This window comes from Polypterus senegalus, chromosome 7, assembly GCF_016835505.1.
Source record: "Polypterus senegalus isolate Bchr_013 chromosome 7, ASM1683550v1, whole genome shotgun sequence".
Classification (NCBI taxonomy): domain Eukaryota; kingdom Metazoa; phylum Chordata; class Cladistia; order Polypteriformes; family Polypteridae; genus Polypterus; species Polypterus senegalus.
In genome coordinates this window covers 166,375,362-166,400,388 of record NC_053160.1, presented here as the reverse complement: position 1 = coordinate 166,400,388, position 25,027 = coordinate 166,375,362, and the positions used below count along the sequence as shown (strand labels likewise).

At 39.3% G+C, this 25,027-nt stretch overlaps 1 protein-coding gene across 1 annotated transcript; it reads left to right on the top strand.

Moving 5' to 3' along the window:
• The first annotated feature begins 596 nt into the window (after positions 1-596).
• Positions 597-23,702, top strand: gng10 (guanine nucleotide binding protein (G protein), gamma 10). Its single transcript, XM_039759521.1, has 3 exons — positions 597-777; positions 17,149-17,281; positions 23,042-23,702. The coding sequence occupies exons 1-2, from the start codon at positions 697-699 to the stop codon at positions 17,272-17,274; spliced, it is 207 nt and encodes a 68-aa protein (XP_039615455.1). The 5' UTR covers positions 597-696; the 3' UTR covers positions 17,275-17,281; positions 23,042-23,702.
• Positions 23,703-25,027: the final 1,325 nt, after the last annotated feature.

Below are 25,027 nucleotides of genomic sequence, written 5' to 3'. Positions count from 1 at the left end.
CAATCAAACTGACTTTACCACAGGTGGAGATGTGTATGATCAACAGAACTGGGTGCATTTAAGCCAGATGTGAAGTTTCATAGCAAAGGGTCTGAACACTTGCATCAGGGTGATATTTCACATATTTTTTATTTTTAATAAAATTCCTAAAGTCTTGCTTTCATTTTGTCACTCTGGGATATTTGGTGTAATTTTAGCATAAGGCTGCAACATAGCAAAATATGTAAAAAGTGAGAAAGGGTTTGAATACTTTCAGAAGGCACACTACCTAAGGAAACCTTGACACAAAGAAGAAGCGACACAAGTCAAGGCTTAACCGGTATAATAAAAAAGAGGGAGGCGAAGACAACACAAGCTCCTACTGGGTCCAGTTCCTTAATGCACACAAATATTAGCTTATTTGTATACTGGTGCGGCGCTATTCGGGAGCTCCACACATCGATCAAAAGAGACGTGGTGTGTATTCTCGGAAATAAGTGTGTGTAAATAAATAAATAAATAAACAAACAAAACAAGTAAAACATAGCCACTCCGCGCCTGTAGATGGTGCAGTGAAATCACGTAGGAATTTACCGGCTGACTGGCTGTCCGAGCTGAGGAGCCGCCTTCCCTCTTCCCGCTGCAGTTTCCTCTTACAACTTTTTCCCTTCTGAGTGCCTGAAGTGACTGACCGTATTACGACTCTCCGGAGGAAAGATGTCGTCCAATTCGAACCTGAGCTCAATGCGGCGTCTGGTGGAGCAACTGAAGCTGGAAGCGAGTGTGGAGCGAATTAAGGTAACAGTTCGTGGACAGTGGACAGTGGACAGTGGACGTGTGTTTGGGTAGCTGAAATGCACAATTGCGCTTTGTAACCGGGACGATAGAGAAGCGGATGATGCGTTCCCCGTCTTGTGTCTGTCGGCGCGCGCGCGCGCACTGCACTGGCGGGAATGCGCTCAAGTAGGACGCTCGTCTCCAAGAGGCCGCTGCCGCCACTTGTCCGAGGAAATTGAGTCCTTCGGTCACTCAAGAAACGCTGTTAGCTTGTTTTCAGTTGCTCAGTTTTGTAAAACGACTGAATTACACGGATGGGAAGATGAGGTGTATGTTGACAGAAAAAAAAAATAATCAAAATGCTGTCGTGTCTTGAGTGCTAAAAGCAGTGAATGCGGAGTTTCCTCGGACCGTTATATCTTCATATTGGGCTAATTTGATATCCGGAGGAAGGCCGCGATGGGTGTTGACATTTTCAACTAGCTTCCCTCGTTTGTCATTTCTTTTTGCCTGGAGTATCAAGACCCTATGGATGACCTTTCACAAAACCAACAAACCCGTTATACTTCAGCCCATTAAAGGTATGATTACTTGCAGCTCGTCCGCATCCTTAAGTATCTTTCTAACACGGTTTCTGTTACAATTAACGAAAAAAGAAAAGACAAATCGTGACGAATTGTCCGAGTCGAAACACACTTCGCATATACAGATGCCCAAGAATGAAAAGAGGAAGATCTATTAAAATGTACTGGCGACCCTTCAGCCTTTTTGTGAACGTGTATGGACCGCGGAGTTCCCAAGGGTGGTTCAGAATCTTCTTTAGTCTTAATATGCTAATCGAGATGTGGCTTACCAAAAAAAGAACCAAACTATTTTAATCACATCCTCCAGCGAGCCGCACCCTGTGTTTTCCTCATATGGTTCAGGTTTCCACCAAAAATGTACGGACCTCTCCCATCCTGGCAGTAAGCGAGGTCTCGGTGTATAATAAAAGTAAAATACATCTTGACGATACTAAGCACAAATATACAACATTTTGTTTCCTTAGGTATTATATATATATATATATATATATATATATATATATATATATATATATATATATATAGACATACCTGGTACGCAACTAACAAAACATCCCTCATAGTACTCGTGGTAAAAGACATTTCTGTATTGTCGTTAAATAATTTAAGAAAATACAACATGTAAGTAAAAGGCATGGGACGTTTCCAGGCGCCTATAAGTCCTTGTGTTGCACTGGATAACTAAAACTGCATTCACGTGAAGTGAAATTTTACATACAGTACTTGCAAATTTTTGTACTTAGATTGAATAATTTTAAGACGATTAACTGGCTGTAAGAGAAAAAAGACTAAATATGTCAGACGTTGGAAGTATGTTTAAAAAAAAGTTTAATATTCCATATTCACTTTCTTGTAGAGCTGAAACGTTACGATTGTAAAGTATTCATGTTTAGGTAAGATTCAGGCACTAATTGTTGTTATCCCCCTAGTAGTTGTTACTCTTGACAATTTAGTAATATCACTTTTAGGTTTATTTGCCTAATGCTTTACATTTGAGACACAATTGGTTCCATTACTCTTGTTTTTCAAGTTGGAGCACAGACCGGTGAAATGACTTGCTGATGGTCACACACTGTCAGTAGCAGGATATGAACCCACAACCACAGGTTTAGAACTTGGAAGTCCAAAGCCTTAAACACTACACCAAACTGACTTTAAAAAAATGAATACACAGTTCCTCTAAACGTCACTGCTTGTAGGCACATTTTTTGCATGTTAGTTGGCCAAGTTAACATTATTAGATAAATCCATACGTTAAGTTGGACCAGGTAATGTTCTTGGGTTTTAACTGTAATTGTTCTCTTTCTTAGCTAATATAAAATATGCAGAAACCCTTAGACATTTCTCTAGCTTTGAAGCAAAACACAGTAACTGGATTGTCTCTTTATTATGATAAAAAAAATCCTGGGATGAGACGAGACTTTTTCAGAGAGATACTTTCATGTCCCGTGAGATGAGGCTTTGTGCCAAGACATTTAATCATGCCCGGGCCCGGAAATAAAAGACTTAAAGTAGATGACAAACTTGAGCGTCGTAAAGAATTCAAAAACATTGGCGCAATACACATGCAGAGCAGGTTAGAGATAATGGAAGTACGAAAATTCGAAAGTCTAAAAAAAAATGATAGTAAAGATCGCATTAGTACTAACGAACGGAAATTGATATTCGGTGAAATAACGGAACAGCAAAAAAATATCAAACGTATTGTTCGGATTTATACTTTAAGTTGGAGACTTGTAGATCGTCTAATTTGTGTTGCCATCAGGGAAAAGTAGTGTTTCTTCCCAATGAAGTGGCGTATCCGCGAGAATTAAAAGTTTTGTTGTTTGGTGAAAGTGAAATCCACATATGTGAGCGGCAGAGATGTGAAGTGGCTGGCGTGTTGCACAGGCCTTGGTTGGCGAGCAAAGCCCCCTAGTTTTTGTAAAAGTAATATTTCATGGGTTTACCCTTCCTTCATGCTAAAATATGGAGGGGGTTTGTGCATTGTGGATTTCACAGAAAAACTGAACCTATTTTGTGGTTTATAGTCTTAACACTGTAACTGTTAGACCATGTTGCTTTTTGTCAAATTTATAAAATAAACTATTTATTTTCATGCAGGGAATCATTCAAAGCAATATAAACCATTTTAATGCACTATATCATTTACTAACTGCAAAGCCGCAATTCAGAATAGTAAAAAAAAAAAAAAAGTTGGATTGTAAAATCTAAGAGTGCATGTTCAGTCTCCACCAGTAAGACTTTATAGCAAAAAAAGTTTCAAACCCATCAAACAGCAACTGTTAGAGTGAAATAATTGCTCTCCATTACTGACTAGGATTCAAGCTGAAATCCATTATCTTAACACTGAAAGATATTCACCAATCAAAAAACAGTACTCACTAGAGCCCACCCTCTCAGTTGTGAAGGTTGAAAACTGACAGTTTTTTTGAAATAAATTAAGAAATAATTAAATATGTAAAGAAAAAAATCAACAAAAGATTTCATGACACATTTATTCTTGCATCTTTGTTTTAATTTCTTTATTGTTACATTTCACAAAACGTATTACTTTGCCTAGTTTTTTTTATTTAATTTTATCCCGTTATTACTGTATTTGTTTTTTTTACTGGTCAGGTGGTTTGGAGGTGGATTCAAATTGTTCTATCATGGTGTGGATAGGAGGAGAAATGAAGATTTCTGGAGTGAGTTGGATGAAGTGATGGACAGTGTACCCAAGGGACAGAAAGGGTGATTGGAGCGGACTTCAATGGGCATGTTGGTGAAGGGAATAGATGAGACGAGGAGGTGATGGGTAGGTATGGTGTCACGGAGAGGAATGAAGAAGGTCAGAGAATAGATCGATAGATAGATACTTTATTAATCCCAAGGGGAAATTCACATAATCCAGCAGCAGTATACTGATACAAAGAAACAATATTAAATTAAATAGTAATAAAAATGAAAAAAATAAAATTAATGTTCGCATTTACTCCCCCGGGTGGAATTGAAGAGTCGCATAGTGTGGGGGAGGAACGATCTCCTCAGTCTGTCAGTGGAGCAAGACAGTGACAAAAGTCTGTCACTGAAGCTGCTCCTCTGTCTGGAGATGACACTGTTCAGTGGATGCAGTGGATTCTTCATGATTGACAGGAGTTTGCTTAGTGCCCGTCGCTCTGCCACAGATGTTAAACTTTCCAACTTTACTCCTACAATAGAGCCTGCCTTCTTAACAAGTTTGTCCAGGCGTGAGGCGTCTTTCATCTTTATGCTGCCACCCCAGCACACCACCGTGTAGAAGAGGGCACTCGCCACAACCGTCTGGTAGAACATCTGCAGCATCTTACTGCAGATGTTGAAGGATGCCAACCTTCTCAGAAAGTATAGTCTGCTCTGACCTTTCTTACATAGAGCATCAGTATTGGCAGTCCAGTCCAATTTGTCATCCAGCTGCACTCCCAGATATTTATAGGTCTGCACCCTCTGCACACAGTCACCTCTGATGATCACAGGGTCCATGAGGGGCCTAGGCCTCCTAAAATCCACCACCAGCTCCTTGGTCTTGCTGGTGTTAAGGTGTAAGTGGTTTGAGTCGCACCATTTAACAAAGTCTTTGATTAACTTTCTGTACTCCTCCTCCTGCCCACACCTGATGCAGCCCACAATAGCAGCGTCATCAGCGAACTTTTGCACGTTGCAGGATTCCGAGTCATATTGGAAGTCTGATGTATATAGATTGAACAGGACCGGAGAAAGTACAGTCCCCTGCGGCTCCCCTGTATTGCTGAACACAATGTCAGACCTGCAGTTCCCAAGATGCACATATTGAGGTCTGTTTGTAAGATAGTCCACAATCAATGCCACCAGGTGTGAGTCTACTCCCATCTCAGTCAGCTTGTCTCTAAGGAGCAGAGGTTGGATGGTGTTGAAGGCGCTAGAGAAGTCCAAAAACATAATTCTTACAGCACCACTGCCTCTGTCCAGGTGGGAGAGGGATCGGTGTAGCATATAGATGATGGCATCCTCCGCTCCCACCTTCTCCTGGTATGTGAACTGCAGAGGGTCGAGGGCATGGCGGACCTGTGGCCTCAGGTGGTGAAGCAGCAGCTGCTCCATGGTCTTCATCAGATGTGACGTCAGAGCAACAGGCCGGAAGTCATTCAGCTCACTAGGACGTGATACCTTTGGGACAGGGGTGATACAAAATGTTTTCCAAAGCCTTGGGACTCTCCCTTGTTCCAGGCTCAGGTTGAAGATGCGCTGTAGAGGACTCCCCAGTTCCAATGCACAGGCCTTCAGCAGTCGTGGCAATACACCATCTGGACCCGCTGCTTTGCTGGCACGAATAGTGGATCTTGCAATAAGGATGGGCATGGCTGTGGTGAATATGTATAATAAGAAGAGTGAAGAACATAGGGTGACGTGCAAGAGTGGAAGACGATGCACACAGGTAGATTACATCCTATGCAGAACAGTCAATCTGAAGGAGATTGAAGACTGCAAAGTGGTGGCAGGGGAAAGTGTAGTTAAGCAGCATAGGATGGTGGTCTGTAGGATGGCTTTGGAGATCAAGAAGAGGAGGAGAGTGAAGGCAGAGCCAAGGATCAAATGGTGTAAGTTTAAAAAGGAAGACTGCAAGGTTGAGTTTAGGGAGGAGGTAAGACAGGCACTGGTTGGCAGTGAAGTGTTGCCAGACAGCTGGGCAAACAGCAGATGTGGTAAGGATGACTGCATGAAGGGTGCTTGGCGTGACATCTGGACAGAGGAAGGAGGAAAACGAAACCTGTTGGTGGAATGGGGAAGTACAGGAGAGTATACAGAAGAAGAGGATGGCGTAGAAGTGGGATAGTCAGAGAGATGGAGAAAGTAGACAAGAGTACAAGGAGATAAGGTGAAGAGAGGGGTGGTGAAGGCTAAAGAAAAGGCATGTGATGAGTTGTATGAGAGGTTGGACACTAAGGAGGGAGAAAAGGACCTGTACCGATTGGCTAGACAGAGGAATCAAGCTGGGAAAGATGTGCAGCAGGTTAGGGTGATAAAGGATAAAGATAGAAAAGTACTCACAAGCGAGGAGAGTGTGTTGGGCAGATGGAAAGAGTACCTCGAGAGAGTGAAGAGGATGAGAGAGAAAAGAGGTTGGACAATTTGTAGATAGTGAATCAGGAAGTGCAACATATTAGCAAGGAGGAAGTAAGGACAGCTATGAAGAGGATGAAGAATGGAAAAGCCGTTGGTCCAGATGACATACCTGTGGAAGCATGGAGGTGTTTAGGAGAGATGGCAGTGGAGTTTTTAACCAGATTGTTAAATGGAATCTTGGAAAGTAAGAGGATGCCTGAGGATTGGAGAAGAAGTGTACTGGTACAGATTTTTAAGAATAAGGGGGACGTGCAGGACTGTAGTAACAACAGGGGGATAAAATTGATAACCAAGACATGAAGTTATGGAAAAGAGTAGTGGAAGCTAGGTTACAAAGGGAGGTAATGATTAGTGAGCCAGTAGTATGGTTTCATGTCAAGAAAGAGCACCACAGATGTAATGTTTGCTCTGAGGGTGTTGATGGAGAAATATACAATGCCAGAAGCAGTTGCATTGTGTCTTTGTGGACCTGGAGAAAGCATTGCCAGGGTGCCTAGAGAGGAGTTGTGGTATTGTATGAGGAAGTCAGGAGTGGCAGAGAAGTATGCAAGAGTTGTACAGGATATGTATGAGAGAACTGTGACCGTGGAGAGGTCTGCGGTAGGAGTGACGGATGCATTCAAGGTGGAGGTGGGATTACATCAGGGATCAGCTCTGAGCCCCTTCTTACTTGCAATGGTGATGCACAGGTTAAAGAGAAGATTAGATGGGAGTCCCTTGTGGACTATGATGTTTGCTGATGACATTGTGATCTGTAGCGAGAATAAGGAACAGGTTGAGGAGATGCTGGAGAGGTGGTGATATGTCCTGGAGAGGAGAGGAATGCAGGTCAGTAGGAACAAGACAGAATACATGTGTGTAAATGAGAGGGAGGTCAGTGGAATGGTGAGGATGCAGGGAGTAGAGTTGGTGAAGGTGGATGAGTTTAAATACTTGGGATCAACAGTACAGAGTAGCAGGGATTGTGGAAGAGAAATGAAGAGAGTGCAGGCAGGGTGGAATGGGTGGAGAAGAGTGTCAGGAGTGATTTGTGACAGACGGATATCAGCAAGAGTGAGAGAACATGTCTACAGGATGGTAGTGAGACCAGCAATGTTATATGGGCTGGAGACGGTGACACTGACCAGAAAGTAGGAGACAGAGCTGGAGGTAGCAGAGTTAAAGATGCTAAGATTTTCATTGGGTGTGACAAGGATGGACAGGATTAGAAATGAGGACATTAGAGGGTCAGCTGAAGTTGGACGGTTGGGAGACAAAGTCAGAGAGGCAAGATTGTGTTGGTTTGGACGTGTGCAGAAGAGAGATGCTGAGTATATTGGGAGCAGGATGCTAAGGATAGAGCTGCCGGGGAATAGGAAAAGAGGAAGACTTAAGCGAAGGTTTATGGATGGGGTGAGAGAGGACATGCAGGTGATGGGTGTGACAGAACAAGATATAGAGGACAGAAAGATATGGAAGAAGATGATCTGCTTTGTCAACCCCCTAACAGGACCAGTCGAATAAAGAAGAAGATTACTTTATTATTTTCTTTTAACACTTTGTGTTAAGTATTCTTTTTTTGAAAAGCCTGAATGTGGTAATTATCATTTATCCTTAAATTGACTTAGTATATTTGAGAATCGGGAAACATAAAGGCACAATATTTCTGTTAATTTTTTTAGCAGTCTTTTACTCTAAAAAAGGGAACATATCCAAACTTCTGAACAGCATTTTAGCTACTTGGTGTTTTTTCTGTGTTTCTATTTAAAGTATACCAGGAAACAGACAATGACAATAATAGGTGGCAACACGGCTATAATAATTCGGCGACATGTTTTGAAATATTTTCAGGAAGGAAACTTGAGTTTCTATGAGCTAGCCTTTCAGCTTTTAGTGGTCACTGGGTTTTGCTGAATGTTTACAGCTGTCATTTTGCCAATTTATTTAAAGTTGGATCATTTAGCACAAAGGGCCACTTCTCTAAAAAGAAAAAGATGGTATGTTAATCAGGCAACTGCAGAGACAAACAGACCTTATTGTTAATTGCTGCTGAAAGTTAATTTTTTGCTGGAAATCAGGAGTGGGGGAGGGGAAGCAGAGGCATTAACTATAGTCTATACAGGCTGTGAATTCAGTGCATGGGTATTATGAGCTTATTTATTTTTTTTATTAGATTTAAATTTGTTGGCATTGTGCTCCATAAGTGGTAGGAGTTCTAGCTGAAGTATTACTGACCAGTCTAATTTACTTGCATTTTTGTTTTCTAATATATTATGTATTTATGTTTAAAAGATGTGTAATACTGTGAAAAGCACCATATGAAACTGTAATTGTGTTTTAAAACATCCTTCCATTCTCTTAACCTGCTCATCTAGTGCAGGGTCATAGGGAGGCTGCTGCCTATCCCAGCAAGCTTTGGATGCAAGAAAGGAACAATCCCAGGGCAGAGTGCTCACTGCCAGCACATCTCAGGATGAACACACACACTCAAATACACATCTGGGGCTAACATAACAACACAGACACGATAAGAACCTATGAGATCCACGCAGGGATCACTTGGGACATTAACCATAGTCGTCTTGTTGCATAAATAGTTAGATAAAGAAATAAACACACACACTTTGGTCTGGACACACGCCAGAATGACTATAAAGCAAGAAAATTAAGAAGAAAATAAAGTTCTGACTTGGATGTCAAAGTCACAGTGAGGCATTATGCAGACATATAGCTGTTGGTATAAAGGAGTCCCAGAACACTTCTGTTGAATTAACTCGTTGGCTGAAAGTTCTCAGTGTTACTGTGTTAGAGAGAGGAGGAGCAGCATTGTTCATAATTACACTCAGTTTCGTTTTAATCCTGTCCTTTGCTACGACATTCGGGGGTCCAGAGTGCGTCCTATAAGTGACCTTCCCCTTTTAATTAGCTTGTTGATTTGGTGAGCCTCTCTTGAACCGATATTATCAGCCCAACACACCACAGCTTAATCGCACTGGCCATCACGGAGTTATAGATGATGTGAAGGATGTCACTTCTTACATTAAAGAAACACATCTGTACAACATCATCAGAATCGGTTCGGATTTGTGATTTAGTCTATTGAAAATTACACAGGTGTATTCATTGTTGATAGGTTAAACTGTTACACATTTTCTCGGAAAGCTAATTAGAGAAAGGTGTTTTGATTGGAAGTGTTGGTTGCCCAGGTGCCTCACCCTTTGAATAAAGGCACACAAAACGTGGTTACTGACGAATCTGTTCTCCTCAAAAAAAGAAGTAAACCATGCTTCAGTCCAAACAACTGTCACAGGACCTTTGAAGACACGTAGAGATGTATGAAACTAGCAAAAGGCTACAAAACCTTTTCTATGGACCTTGATATTCATCCATCCACAGTAAGACATATAGTCAACAAGTGGAGAAAATGCATGACTGCAAATACTCTCCTTACAAATGTGCATCCTGTAAATTACTCCAAGAGCACAAAGGGTAATATTGAAAGATGTACAAATGAACCTAAGGGTAACAGCAAAAGACCTCCTGGAAAATTTACAGAATGCAGAAGTCTTTGTTCATGTGTCCACTATCAGGAAAACACTGAACAAGAATGGTTTTCACAAAAGTACACCTTGATGGAAACCACTGCTGTCATAAAAATATAAATAAATAAAAATCACAGCACATACCAGCTTTGTCCAAGACCACAGATATTAAACAGTGCTTCTCGGAAAACATTCTGTGAACTTTTGTCACAAATACACAGCACTGTGTTTGGAGGAAAATGACACTGAAGCTAAAATCTCATCCCAACTGCGAAGCATTATGGTTGGGGACTGCTTTGTTGCCTCAGGGCCTGGACGCTTTGCAATCATTTTGGAAATAATGAATTTCAAAAATGTATCAATACATTTTACTGGTGAATGTAAGGGCAGCAGAGGTTGAGTGATGGACCAAGACAATGACCCAAAACACAAGCAGATCTGCTAAAGAATTGCTGCAGAGATATGTGTTTTGGAATGGCCAGATCTTAACCTGATTGAGATGCTGTGGCGTGACGTGAAGAGGACTGTGCAATCAATACAACCTAGAAAGTATTGAAGTAAAACAGGTTTGTAGGGAGGAATCGTCCAGAACTCACCATTAGCATTGTGCAAGTCTTATAAGCAGCTACAGTAAACATTTGGTCGAAGTTGTTTTTGGTAAAGGAGGATCTAGAAGTTATTCAAATCAAGGATTCACATAGCGAGGAAGATTAGTCAGTGTGCTCAGTAAAGACATGAAGCATACAACTGTTTGTGTTTTATTAGTTTAGTCAGATAGTGATGTCTATAATTGTGAGATAGATGGAGATAAGACCACGTTTTATTAGCAGTCAATGCAGAAATCCAGGTAATTTCAAAGGGTTCTGCAACTGTAAGATGTATTTATTTTTTAGTCTCACAAACTGAGGCACAAAAGAATATCATTTGGCGTATGCAGGTTTGGTTAGCACATGACAGGAAATGTATCAGCAAGTTCAGTTATTTCTAGAATATAATCTTTATCTTTCATGGTCACTACCAGCAATAAACTCCTGATCACAAAGAAGGTGTTGTTTCATGGTCCACATTTACATGTGATTTTCCTAACTTTGAACTTATCAGTTGTACTTCTCCTTCAGCAGACTTACTGTATTTAGTGTGATAAATGAATGTGTGTTCCTTTGTTATGCATGTTCCTTTTATATCAATATGTAAAATATAAAATGTATATTATGAAAAGTAAAATAATTAACAAGAGGCAGAATTAATTTATTACAGGGAGTCAATTAAGGTGATTAATAAAATATTGAATTATATCTCCTAGAAAAAAAATATTTTATGTGTTATATAATGTTAATAACAGTAAAATAAATCCATCCATCCAATCTGTATGCTAAATTGGTTTGTGTGTGTATGTGTGTGCACGCACGCTCACTCTCACCCTTTGATAGGCTGGGTCTTGTCCAGGGATTGTTCCTACCTTGCAGCCAATGCTTGTTGGGATAGGTTCCAGCTTCCCCATGACCCTACCCTAAATAAGCAGGCTAGGAAACGGAAAGGATGTATTAGATTCTATAAGAAGCCTAAACTAAAATAATGATGTCTACAATTCATATTGAAACTACTAAAACATTGCAACATGGGTAACATCCAAAGGATAAGGCTATAGGACAAGTTGAGAAGGTTTGGAAAACGGTAGACACAAGTTGTGTATCTTAAAGTAAATATGTCAAAGTGAGCAATTCTTGTAAATATTACACACACTTTCTGTACAGCCTTTTCATCAAATATATGTGAGCTTCAATGGCACCTTTTTATATCATCTGAAAAAACAGAGTGATGGTCCTAATAGTCTTGTATAAAGTTAAATAAAAGTGGTATAGATAAATTAAGAAATTGTTTTCAAAGAAATGTGGGTATGTAAAGATGCAATAGTAAGGGGGAAATGTACAGTAGCTTACCTACAGTAGAGTATCAGGTGTGTACAGTACTGGCTTAGAGCAGCCAGTGGTCCACTCGTAAAAATGGTTAACCCTTCTGTCCAGCATTGGTTTCTACCTTGATGCGGACACTTTCAGCCTTGCTCATGCATACTGGACTGGGAAAATAAATACATATGATCATACTGCAGGCTGGAATTTTTTTAAGGCTGTTGTATTTTGATAGTAAAATGAATATTCCTAAATGTGAATTGATGGATCTTTGGAAATAAATAAGTGGAATCTTCTTATTTGATATGTAAGTGGTAAGATGAAAGTTTTTCACATCACTAACTGAGATGAAAAAATACAGCTTGCCTTATGCAGGTTTGTCAACTAAAGTTGTTAGAGTCATCACTGAGTTCACCAGTCCTTTTTTTAGGCTATAATCTCCATCTTTCATGGCCACCCTAAGTGATGAACTCTTGGTTACAAAATATCAGTTGTTTCATAATATACATTTACATGTGATTTGCCTAACTATCCACATACTGTATCAGTTTTGCTGTTATTTCATTCTGACTTGTTATATTTACAGTGCATCCGGAAAGTATTCACAGCGCATCACTTTTTCCACATTTTGTTATGTTACAGCCTTATTCCAAAATGGATTACAGTAAATTATTTTTTTCCTCAGAATTCTACACACAACACCCCATAATGACACCCTGAAAAAAGTTTACTTGAGGTTTTTGCAAATTTATTAAAAATAAAAAAAACGAGAAATCACATGTACATAAGTATTCACAGCCTTTGCTCAATACTTTGTCGATTCACCTTTGGCAGCAATTACAGCCTCAAGTCTTTTTGAATATGATGCCACAAGCTTGGCACACCTATCCTTGGCCAGTTTCGCCCATTCCTCTTTGCAGCACCTCTCAAGTTCCATCAGGTTGGATGGGAAGCGTTGGTGCACAGCCATTTTAAGATCTCTCCAGAGATGTTCAATCGGATTCAAGTCTGGGCTCTGGCTGGGCCATTCAAGGACATTCACAGAGTTGTCCTGAAGCCACTCCTTTGATATCTTGGCTGTGTGCTTAGGGTCGTTGTCCTGCTGAAAGATGAGCCGTCACCCCAGTCTGAGGTCAAGAGCGCTCTGGAGCAGGTTTTCATCCAGGATGTCTCTGTACATTGCTGCAGTTATCTTTCCCTTTATCCTGACTAGTCTCCCAGTTCCTGCTGCTGAAAAACATCCCCACAGCATGATGCTGCCACCACCATGCTTCACTGTAGGGATGGTATTGGCCTGGTGATGAGCAGTGCCTGGTTTCCTCCAAACGTGACGCCTGGCATTCACACCAAAGAGTTCAATCTTTGTCTCATCAAACCAGAGAATTTTGTTTCTCATGGTCTGAGAGTCCTTCAGGTGCCTTTTGGCAAACTCCAGGTGGGCTGCCATGCGCCTTTTATTAAGGAGTGGCTTCCGTCTGGCCACTCTTCCACACAGGCCTAATTGGTGGATTGCTGCAGAGATGGTTGTCCTTCTGGAAGGTTCTCCTCTCTCCACAGAGGACCTCTGGAGCTCTGACAGAGTGACCATCGGGTTCTTGGTCACCTCCCTGACTAAGGCCCTTCTCCCCCGATCGCTCAGTTTAGATGGCCGGCCAGCTCTAGGAAGAGTCCTGGTGGTTTCGAACTTCTTCCACTTACGGATGATGGAGGTTACTGTGCTCATTGGGACCTTCAAAGCAGCAGAAATTTTTCTGTAACCTTCCCCAGATTTGTGCCTCGAGACAATCCTGTCTCGGAGGTCTACAGACAATTCCTTTGACGTCATGCTTGGTTTGTCCTCTGACATGAACTGTCAACTGTGGGACCTTAAATAGACAGGTGTGTGCCTTTCCAAATTATGTCCAATCAACTGAATTTACCACAGGTGGACTCCAGTTAAGCTGCAGAAACTTCTCAAGGATGATCAGGGGAAACAGGGTGCACCTGAGCTTAATTTTGAGCTTCATGGCAAAGGCTGTGAATACTTATGTACATGTGCTTTCTCAGCTTTTTTATTTTTAATAAATTTGCAAAAATCTCAAATAAACTTTTTTCATATTGTCATTATGGGGTGTTGTGTGTAGAATTCTGAGGAAAAAAATGAATTTAATCCATTTTGGAATAAGGCTGTAACATAACAAAATGTGGAAAAAGTGATGCGCTGTGAATACTTTCCAGATGCACTGTATGTAATATTAAAGTTACAGTATTTGTTGGCAAATGAATTACTATTACTATATATTTTGAAACAGGCTACACAAATATATTAATGCATGAATGCTATTAATACCCAAGAATAATTGGGTCTGGTAATAACACTATATGCATCTTCATTTTTGTTTTAAATAGGAAAACTGCAGACCTTTTAATGTATTTATTTCAAACCAAAAGCTTTAAAGGTGTAATATTAATTTTACTGTCAAAATATAGGTGTAAAGTTTATTGCTTCTCTTGTATCTGCTAATGCTACTGTGTTCACATTCTTTTGAATTCTCTTCTGTAATGTTGAGGAAGATCATAGAATACACTGGGAGGAATTGGGTATTAATCCATAATGAAATATTCTAGATCATTTGATATTTAAGGTATGTTCTTTTGGACTACTTTGTATAGGTTTATAGGTTCAGTATTGTCACTCAATAATTCAAACAATAATTTTTCAGTCAGGGTGTATCCAGCAAAGAGTGTTATCTCCCTTGGAATGAGTTATTTTGTAATTTCTGCGTATTACATAACCCAAAACTATATAGATACAATAATATAAAAAGGTGATACCCTTCCCTTAGTGATATGGCGGTAAGAAAACACATAGGAGAAATAACTTAGCTTTGCTTAATTACGGCTTACGCTGCACAACAGACGAAGGAAGCCAATGGCAAAAACCCAGTTTGGGAGTGGGGGCCCGATGTGTAGAGAGTGCCATTTTTGCTGTTACAGTGGAAGGATTTTGAAGATCAGATGATGCTATCTCCCATCTGTCTGTCAGCTTCAAAGGTGTGCCGGGCAATGTTCCAAGGCTTTATACTCGTTTTCTCCATGTGCAGGCCCCCACTTAGGTGAATCATGCTTTTCCAAACAAAGCAAAGAGGATACAGTTTCATGGCATCTTTGACAGACAAAAATAGTATACAACAGTCCTCAGTCTGACTGCCCGTTTCCCAGTTGTCTTGTCTTATATTATAAGGCTTGCCTAGCAGTTCTTATTTGGTGAACCCCTGTGCTAAATCTGGCTCTGTGTCAACTCTGCAGGTAAGTAGAAAAAGGCAGATTTATAAGATATATTTGCACAGAGTACAGTGACATATTAAACGTATACTCTTATTTACACAGATCTAAACTTATAAACTGAAGTGGCTATTGCAAAAAGGTTTTCTTTCGGCTAGTTGTTGATTTCTGCCCTGCACTTAATGTATTTTTAATGCTGGTATGTCTCTTTCTCTTGAGGCCAAACTAATGCAGTTACCGAATAAGGTGTTTAGTTTTGCCTTCAGCCTGGATATATTGAGCCTTTCCTTTTGGTACAATGATGAGAGGCAGTGAGAAGTATTAGAGGGACCAAGAGTAGGGATATAAGCGTAGTTGAAACTTTAATGTACAAAAGTATTTTTTTTCAGATCTCCCTTCACCTGCAATCTTGACTAATCAGAAAATCCAAATTTCTGACCTTTATACAGTTGCAGTGATGATGTCACATGTGGCATTCTCTGAACATCCCAGCCAGTAGTTTAGCAAATAGTTCAGAGTTTCCAAACAGTGGCAATAAAAAAGAACCAAATCATAACATTTGTGTTTTGCTAATTGTCTTGATGCTAGTTTATTTATTTTTCTTTTTGTAGTTAAGGGAGGATTAATTAGTCTTTTCCTTTAATTGGTTTATCTGTTTCAGTCAATTTCTATAACTTAGTCTTGTAACTTGTTTCAAAGCAGTCCCTAAATTGATGGTGACTTGGATATGTTGACCTTATTTGTCTATCTCTTTCGATAAAAGCATGTGCTAATTACAGTGTAAATGTAAGAAATAATATAATATGTTTGACTATATTTTATTTTTTTTTTAAACTAAGCTTATTTTCAAAGGTCAAACATATTGAAGTAAAATCATTTACTTTATTTTAAAAGTGATTTTTATTCCCATGCTTCTTTTAACTTCACCTGTTTGTTGTCTGGTACAAATCTTGTAATCGATATTTAACCCACTTCCTATTGTCCAAATGACTTGAAATTTTGCACACGTACTCACTTCAAATGACAATACATGAATCACTAATCAGTTTTACTAATTGATCAATTAATCCATGTTAATTAAGAAATGAAATTTTCATACGAAGAATAGTTAACAGATTTCACCAATAGATGGCCCTAGTAACGGAGAGAAATAATAAAGGAAGTGTCAAAATATTGATTACAAAATTATACTAAAACAAACCCAAGACTAAAAAGTTGAAAATAATATATATAAAAAATACTTTTTAAAACCACGCTTATATTAAGTTAAAAAGTGTACTAAAAAGTAAAAAATAAGTCTCTCATACACCACTCGCAAAGTAAAAGCATGGGTGCTTTTCATCAATCAACAATCAAAAAACACTTCTTAAAATGTTAGCATAAGCGCCCACCTTTTATTTTACAAGTGATGTATGAGAGACTTATTTTATTAGTTTTTAGTACACTTTTTAACTTTTTAAAAACCATGCTTATATTATTTTTTTTATATATATATTATTTTTACGTCTTTATATAGAAACTTGATTGCAAAATGCAGATAAGCAAAAATATTGGGGAATAATCAATACCAGTATTTGGAATTGACAAATTTGATTTGGGATAGTTTGATGGTGGATACCAACCCAGAATTTGCCTGTCGGTCCATCTCTAGCTGAAGTGATGGCTGTTCTCATGATTGCTGAGCTCACCCTTCATGTTGGTGTGAGGGGTTCTGCGATATAGGAGGATCTTGAAGTAGGTAGCTGCTTCAGCTGACGAGAGGAGCAATTTGAGTTGGTGTTTTAGTTATTATTTCTAATTCAAAACATATGCTTTGCTATACTGCATTTTGATTAAGTATTCAGTTTGTTGTTTTTATCATAAACAATAGCTGATTATCTATGCTGCTACAGTACCTGAAATAAAATGAAGTTATAAGAGAAACTAACATCTAGCTCCTTTATTCTAATTACTTTTTTCCCCCCTCTTTGAATTCTTCTACTTTTGCTCTAGGTGTCTCAAGCAGCTTTAGAGCTGCAGCAGTACTGCATTCAGAATGCCTGCAAAGATGCTTTGCTGGTTGGAGTGCCTGCAGGGAGCAACCCTTTCCGGGAGCCTCGGTCCTGCTCTGTGCTCTAAGCAAAAGGTATATGCCTGATTTTGTAAGTGTAAAATGCAACTCTTAGAATGTATTGGTACTGGTGTTTAGACTGGATGAACTTTGGGCCATCTATTCATTCAAATCATGCAAATGGTTTGTCCAGCTGTTCTCCTATTTTTTGCCATCATTAATTTCTTAAAAAAAAAAAAAAAAGAATCCTAAATTATTTTTGTAAAAGTCTTTAGAAACCAAATGATCTTTGTATAACATTGACAGGTTTGTGGTTTGAAACTAACTGTGTCAAGCCTATGAACCTATTCTGGTAATTGATATGATGCTCCAGTACAGTGTTCTAAAGTAGCAGTTGACATTCATAAGAGTCAGTGAATGGCCACATCAGTGTATATCTGTAAAATAAAAAAAATAAAAACATTACTCCCATAGTGAAAGAAAAATAAAATTAGAGACGTAATGTTTTGTCTATGTAGCTGTCTTCGGGTGATATCATTTGAAGAGACGCACTGAAGTAGCCCTTCACTAATTTAATTGGATTTAACTTGTTGCATGTCTTTTTCTAAACATTTTCATGTTGCTACATCAGTTTTTCTTCCTGTCTTTGCTTTCTGTCTTACTTTAAAGTCAAGATTCTATGTCTTTCTTTTTCTTCACTGCTTACTTACTACTTTGTTGGCTTTGTTATGTTGTCTCCTCAAAATTTGAAAGGTCTTGCATCTGATCTAAGTCAGGGGTATTCAGAGTAACTCGAAGGTGAGTAGTAAACAACTGCAGATGACTTTAATCAAACAAGTCTTACAAGTGTTCCCTCAAACCTTAATCAATAAATATTTTGTTTAACAGAGCAGGGTGTATTTTGAATTATATTTTTACTAATTATTAAATAATTTATACAAATGATTATAGTACTATGGTGTTGTACCATGTTAGCCATTACAAGTGTAGTGCGAAGTCAAGTAAAATGACATCTTTTAGATGGATAGATAGATACTTTATTAATCCCAAGGGGAAATTCACATAATCCAGCAGCAGCATTCTGATAAAAAACAATATTAAATTAGAGAGTGATAAAAATGCAGGTAAAACAGACAATAACTTTGTATAATGTTAACGTTTACCCCCCGGGTGGAATTGAAGAGTCGCATAGTGTGGTGGAGGAACGATCTCCTCAGTCTGTCCGTGGAGCAGGACGGTGACAGCAGTTTGTCGCTGAAGCTGCTCCTCTGTCTGGAGATGATCCTGTTCAGTGGATGCAGTGGATTCTCCATGATTGACAGGAGCCTGCTCAGCGCCCGTCACTCTGCCACGGATGTCAAACTATCCAGCTCCATGCCTACAATGTATATAGGCTGAACAGGACCGGAGAAAGGACAGTCCCCTGCGGCACTCCTGTGTTGCTGACCACAATGTCAGACCTGCAGTTCCCGAAACACATACTGAGGTCTGTCTGTAAGACAGTCCACGATCCATGCCACCACGTATGAATCTACTCCCATCTCTGTCAGCTTGTCCCTAAGGAGCAGAGGTTGGATTGTGTTGAAGGCGCGTTGATTGGCAGACTTAAAAAGATTACAATATGCAAGTTTTCGAGGCAACTCGGGCCCTTTCTACTGGAGTTCCATGTGTTTATATAGACACCAGGACAGATACAACATTGGGAAACCTTTAAGTAAGACATCTTAAATGTAAAAAATTAATAGACCTCTTCAGGGTAAGATTCATTAAGCAAGAGAGGAGAACAAGGTCTCTGGATAAGATAACTGTCCAATAAAGTCTTTTGAAATTTATGATGAGTTTTTCTCTACAATGTGGGACTGTAGACAGGTTGTCCATGTTAGTCTGAGAGATGCAAACAATACTCATATCTGCCCATAAGACCCATGTCTCTATTCAAACCATGTTGTAATGTGTTAAATTTTAACGTGTTTAACTTCCCATTCTTTTCTCTCTTGCTGTGTTCTGAAGTTGCCCATAAGCATTGTGACTTTAAAGTTCCTCTCACAGTGTCCTTGGCTGTTGAAGTGGGCTGCAACAGGAATAATTATGAAAATTGTAAGGCAATCCTCTACTTTTGTGAATGAGACTATACATCTTTGTTATTACTGCATTTAAATAAGTCAAATCAACAGTATTAACAATGAAATGTGGCGAGAATGTGGCATATAATATTGTAGGGCTGTTTTGATCACATAGTCTGGAATATGTTCAGAGTAGCAGTCTCTCAAAAACTATCAGCCATTGGCTACATCATTAGATGTGCTGATGATGTTGTAACCACCAGATAAATAAGGACACTGCCTAACCACAAGCCCTGGATGGATTGTGCAGCCATTTCTCTGCTCATAGTCCCTGTTGCAACCTTTATTTCTGGAACCAGGGTGGTGCTAACAACAGCTAGAAGAACATTGAAGATGGAAACAGAATTGCAAACAAAAAAACAAGCACAAAACACAAATAGAAGAGTATTCCACTAACAGCTTTGAATCAAGAATATGGGAAAACTTTCAGGTTACTTTAAAGTGGAATATTGACAGCCTGATCGTCATAACCAATATCTTTTGCCCTCACTCCTAACCCACACTCCTTCATAGAAAGCCCATAAAAGCAAATTATGTGGTGCAGATTGATCTTTACTGAGAACAAGCAAATTCTGTTATCAGCAGCCAATAGAAATCCATGGCAAGGGGTTGTAGAATTCTGTCCCTAATGGCTTGCCTGCTCAGGGAAATGGAGCATCTCATCCCATGCACAACAGCTGTGTGTGCGGTCTCTCAGGTTATCCATGCACAAGTTTAAAATTGACAGGGATCCATTGGTCTTCTGGATAAAAAAAAATCCAAGCTAATTACATTCTAGATTTTTCTTGACTCTTATTGGCAAATACAAAGGTCGTTAACTGTCGTCGTCGTCTTCTTCTTTCGGCTACTCCAGTATCGCTTTTTTATTGGTGTAGTATTTGAGTGTTGATCCTGTTTCTGGGCCTTTCTGTGTGATATCACTCAATTAAAGGAGTACACCACCCAAAAATATTATATTTTTTACATGTTACTTAAGCTATGTAGTTTGTAGTTATGGTCGAGAAGAAAATGTAATCTCATGTTTTCGTTCTGAATGGAGAGAAAAAAGTTTGATATCACAGAGGTCAATGGTGACCAATGGTGACCAATGTTGTGCAATAGACAATGTGAAAAATGTCCATGGGAAAACTGAAAAAAAAAGTCTCACATTACACACGTCAGATGCTTCCAGAAAAATTCATGGACATCATGAACAGGAAACTAAAGCTTTTTGAATTAAATTCCTATTTATGATGGTCATCAATAACTCTGTGTATATGTTTGTGTATATATATCTTTCTTGTGAAAGAAGCCCGGACACAGACAGACACTAAGACAGCCAGATGTCCAGAACACACACATTTGATTACAGTTCTATTCAACACAATGCATCACAATAATGCTCACAGTCCTTTCTTTTGCCTCCACTCCTCTCTCACAAGCTCTGTCCTCTTCTTTCCGACTCCAGCTCCTTGAATGGAGTGAGGCGGCCCCTTTTATGTTGCACCCAGATGTACTCCAGGTGTGCCCTGATGAACGTCCTGCAGCAATTGTGCCCCCTGGCGGGGGCCATGAACCCCAACAGGGTTGTGCTTCCAAGCTCCCAATCTGTGGCCCTGATGTAATTCAGGGGGACTGCCCTCTTGCGCCCCAGGGAAGATATTTCCCCTCTCCTGCTCCTTCCCTTCTCCATGCGTCCCCGTGGGGCAAGGTCCCCGGTTGTTTGCCACAATATATATAATTTACCAAGATCTTAGCAGAAAAGCATGTGCTTTGCATGATAACGTGTTTTGCATGTTTTGCAAGATAACTCGCATGTGGATAATGTGACACGAATAATGTGATTTTTTTTTTTTTTCTTTCATGGACATTTTTCACATAATTGTACAGTATACAGTAGATCACTGTTGTCTTCAATTATGTTATTCCACATTTTCTCTAAGATTAAAGAAATGAGAATAAAAATTTTTCTTGCCCACTACTGCAAAGTATGGAATAAGCAACAAAAACAAATGTAACATTTTAGGATGGAGTATTAATTTAAGATTCCGTCAAAATAAAAGTCTGCACCACTCCTACAAAATGGACCTGCAGCATGGCAATCTCTGAATTGAACACTCAAAATACAAACCATTTAAGAAACGTAGCCTGTGCAGTAACCTATAATGCCTTCTTTCCTGATGAGTTTAACAGCTTCTCTGATTGTTGTGAATAAAACAACACCTAAATAACCAGAAAAAAAGAACATTTTTATGTTGGTAGACCTGGCTATTGTAACCCTCACAGATAAGGAAAATCTCTGAAGTGAATAAAGAAACAAATCTGCAAATCCGGATGACAGTCACTTGCTATATAGTCGTATCATACTCTGGTCAACTGGAAAACTTCAAATGTGTCCCTGGTTCAGGTGACAGTCTCCAGCAGCTTTGATGAAACCACAATTGTTTCAGTGCCAAAGATGTCTACAGTCCCGTATCTGAATTACTGCTAACCACTTATGCTGAACGTCAGGAGTGCTTGGCAGTGTTGATCTCCAGTATACCAGACACATTAGACCCATGTCTGTTTACCTGTTGTACAAAACTGAAATACAAAGCCATCCGTTCACAAACAGCCTTGATGGAAGGAATACTGATACAGAATGTGAAAGCAGTTTGTGGACCGTAGCTAAGAATCCAGCACCATAATTTAGTAATTGTGAGTGTGTTTCAGGGCTCTAGTTGTGGTCACCACACAGTGTAACTGGATTGAGGAGTTCACCTCAGACCGACAGGTTTACTTAATGTGTAGGTAAGAATCTCACTCTGAACGCAGGAGCATCACAGCCCTACACTGTTTCCTTTGTTTATATGTGACTGTGTTGCCATACCTGACGTGAACAGAGGATACAGCACTAGTAATCTGGTTATCAACAATGAAAAGACAACGGTGTAATAACAACAATCTGTCCTTCAAAATCTGCAGAAGAAAGGAACTGATTGTTGACTTCAGGAAATGTGGGTGGCCTTGCTTATGCCGAGACTTACAGGGTTGCAGTTAAAACAGTGACGTGTAAGCCTCCAGTCATACATATTGTCCCTGAACATCACCTTTCTTAATTTAAAGTTTCAGCAGTCAAAGATTTAGACGGGTCTCCCTGAATTTCGTAAATTCTGTAGATGCATAGAAGTCACGCATTCATAGCATTGAGGTTTGACAATGGCTATATAGCAGACTCCAGGACCCTATAGTGGGTGGCTAAAAAAGGCCCATTTCACCACTAGAGTCGCCATGTCATCTATACTAGGGATTTATGACAAGATATATCTGAAGAAAGAACATTCCATCATATGAGACCTTGGACACCATCCTTCCAACCAGAAATGTTATTCTAGCATTCAGTGTTACATCAGGAAGCTTGAAGTTTTTACCTGTGGGCTATGAAGCTGTTAACATCTGCTGGGCTCCATTTGGGAAGCATCTCCACACCAGTCGGTTTACACAGGTGATGTACTGGGGCTCTGCCTTCTTGATATAGAAGATTTGTTACTGGTGCCGCCATTAGCAAAGTGCCTGGTGCTTTTCATGCCATCTTTGGTCTTTTCTCACAGTATTCATGCTATAGCCGTTCTTACTCTAACCTTTTCATTATCTTTTTGCTTTCAGCTTTGATTTGTACTTTTATGGTCCATTTTAATTTACATTTAAAAACGATGAATCCTAAAAGTCTTTATTTTTGTTTTTTTGTTTTAAGGGATACCTGACGCTCGCACTTTTGACACTTCAGAAGCCTCACAAGACTACAGCAGCTGCCTGCATCCTTCACTGGGGGGAAGCCATTTAAAATACCTGGCCAAATGAAATATTTATTAGTATATTTACAGTCACACAAATGGATGTTTTTTGTTGTTTGTATACTGTTTTATATAAAAGAACACAATGCTGATACATTTTTAATGCTCTTCACTTTTTGAATCACCTGAAATAATGTTTACACGTGTAAAATCTTGTTAGATCTAATGCCCACTTGTTGACGGATCGTTTCTGTTTTTAAAGCGTAACATTTTAGTGGTGTTGATTTGGTTCAGCTTGTGTGCTGCTCCAGTCTTCACCAGGCATTGGCACTCTTTTAAAGTTTATGCACATTCTTGTTAAAGGGGGGAAAAAAAATCACATTTTACTTGAACTCTTTATAACCGGTTGCACAGGTTTTAAAATTTGTTCATATTAATAGAACATATTTTATACATCTTTAATAGGGAATAATGATATTTTTAACAAGGTCACAGGTTTTGGATCACTTACTCTTGATAATATTTCTTACCTTTTGGATTTTCTATTGTTTATGAAATTGATACTAATATGTTGCACCTCTTTTTAACTAATATTATTAAAAGTATTTAATTTAGCACAAAGTTTGCCTATTGTGTTTATCTAAACAGCTGCAGATTTCCATCAGTTGGTGAAGCAATGATGCGGCCGTTTCTGTTGGCTCCTTCTCCTACATTAGGATCCATTTTTGCTATTTTAGAAACGTGAATATTAACAGCATAGTGTGCAGGCTGCTTTGATTTGACTCAAACTGAATTCCTACAAGTCCTTCTATTGTTGTGCGCCATTGTCTGTCAGTCCACACAAAGAAGTCAGTTTGGTTGTTTGTTGTTTTGCATTTCAATTTATTTTGTTTGTAAACAAATGGTGCACTTGGCTGGTCAACTGGGTAGGCCCAAAATGAAACATTTACTCATTATTGGTGTTTCAGTATGGATTACAAACTTTAAGGAAATGCTCTGAAATTGCTAAAATAGATAGAAACCTCTTTAAACGAAAAAACGCATTTTCAGATATCTGTACCAGTGTGGACTAATCCTTAGAATATTTGTTGTGAATTGAAAATACTGAGAATTATATGCTGTCCACCAATCCCCCTCAATCCATTGTTCTGCCACTGGCTCTGATCTCGCATCCAAAAAGATATGCAGGTAAAGATGAGTGGCAACGCAAAACTGACACCCAGTGAAAGTGCCCAGCAATGGAATTGGCATCCCGTGCAGGACTGGGTCCATTTCTTGCCCCCATCTCATCTATAGGGATTTGTTTTTAATGGGTTTAGCACCTTGAGAAACGGATTTGAATGATGCAGTGGATGGATAGAACAGGGGACTGAATTTGGTCCTTCCTGGTCTTTATGGACTCTTGGCAGGATTTCTGCCATTCCTTTATAAATTAAAAATTGTAAATCTGTTGATGTAGGTAGAAAATGCTGCTAGGGCCTTGAATCAAAGATGATATGGCTTACTGTGCATTCTTGAAATCCCTTAATAATTCTGCTTCTCAAACTTCAGGCCTTTACTAACGCTGCTTAGCCCTGTGCACATCTGTACTACAACAGAGGTCTTCCCATAAAGCCCCCCGTTCAACTGCACTCCTCTTTCCAGTCTGTCTAAGTGTCCAGGTTGATTTGAAGGCCCACTTTAAAAAAAAAAAACTGCTGTTCCTGTGTACCACTTGTAGACTTCATCATTTTGTCTGTAATGTAGATCTTGTTTCCCAACCTCGGTCTTGATGACTCCACTCTGGCTGCAGGTTTTTGTTCACCAGCTTCTGTTTTTAATTGGACTCCTGGGCTAATTATGTGATGTCTTATTTCCCAAGTTCTGTGTTTTGGGAACAATCTAGAAATTTGAAAACTAAGTCAGCGAAAGCGGGAAGTGTCTGGCCAAATCGGGAAATGGCCATT

Coding starts and splice junctions, on each gene's coding strand:
- gng10 (XM_039759521.1), top strand. CDS start 697: ATGTCGTCCAATTCGAACCTGAGCTCAATGCGGCGTCTGGTGGAGCAA. Junction 778..17,148: donor CGAGTGTGGAGCGAATTAAG/GTAACAGTTCGT, acceptor CTTTTGCTCTAG/GTGTCTCAAGCAGCTTTAGA.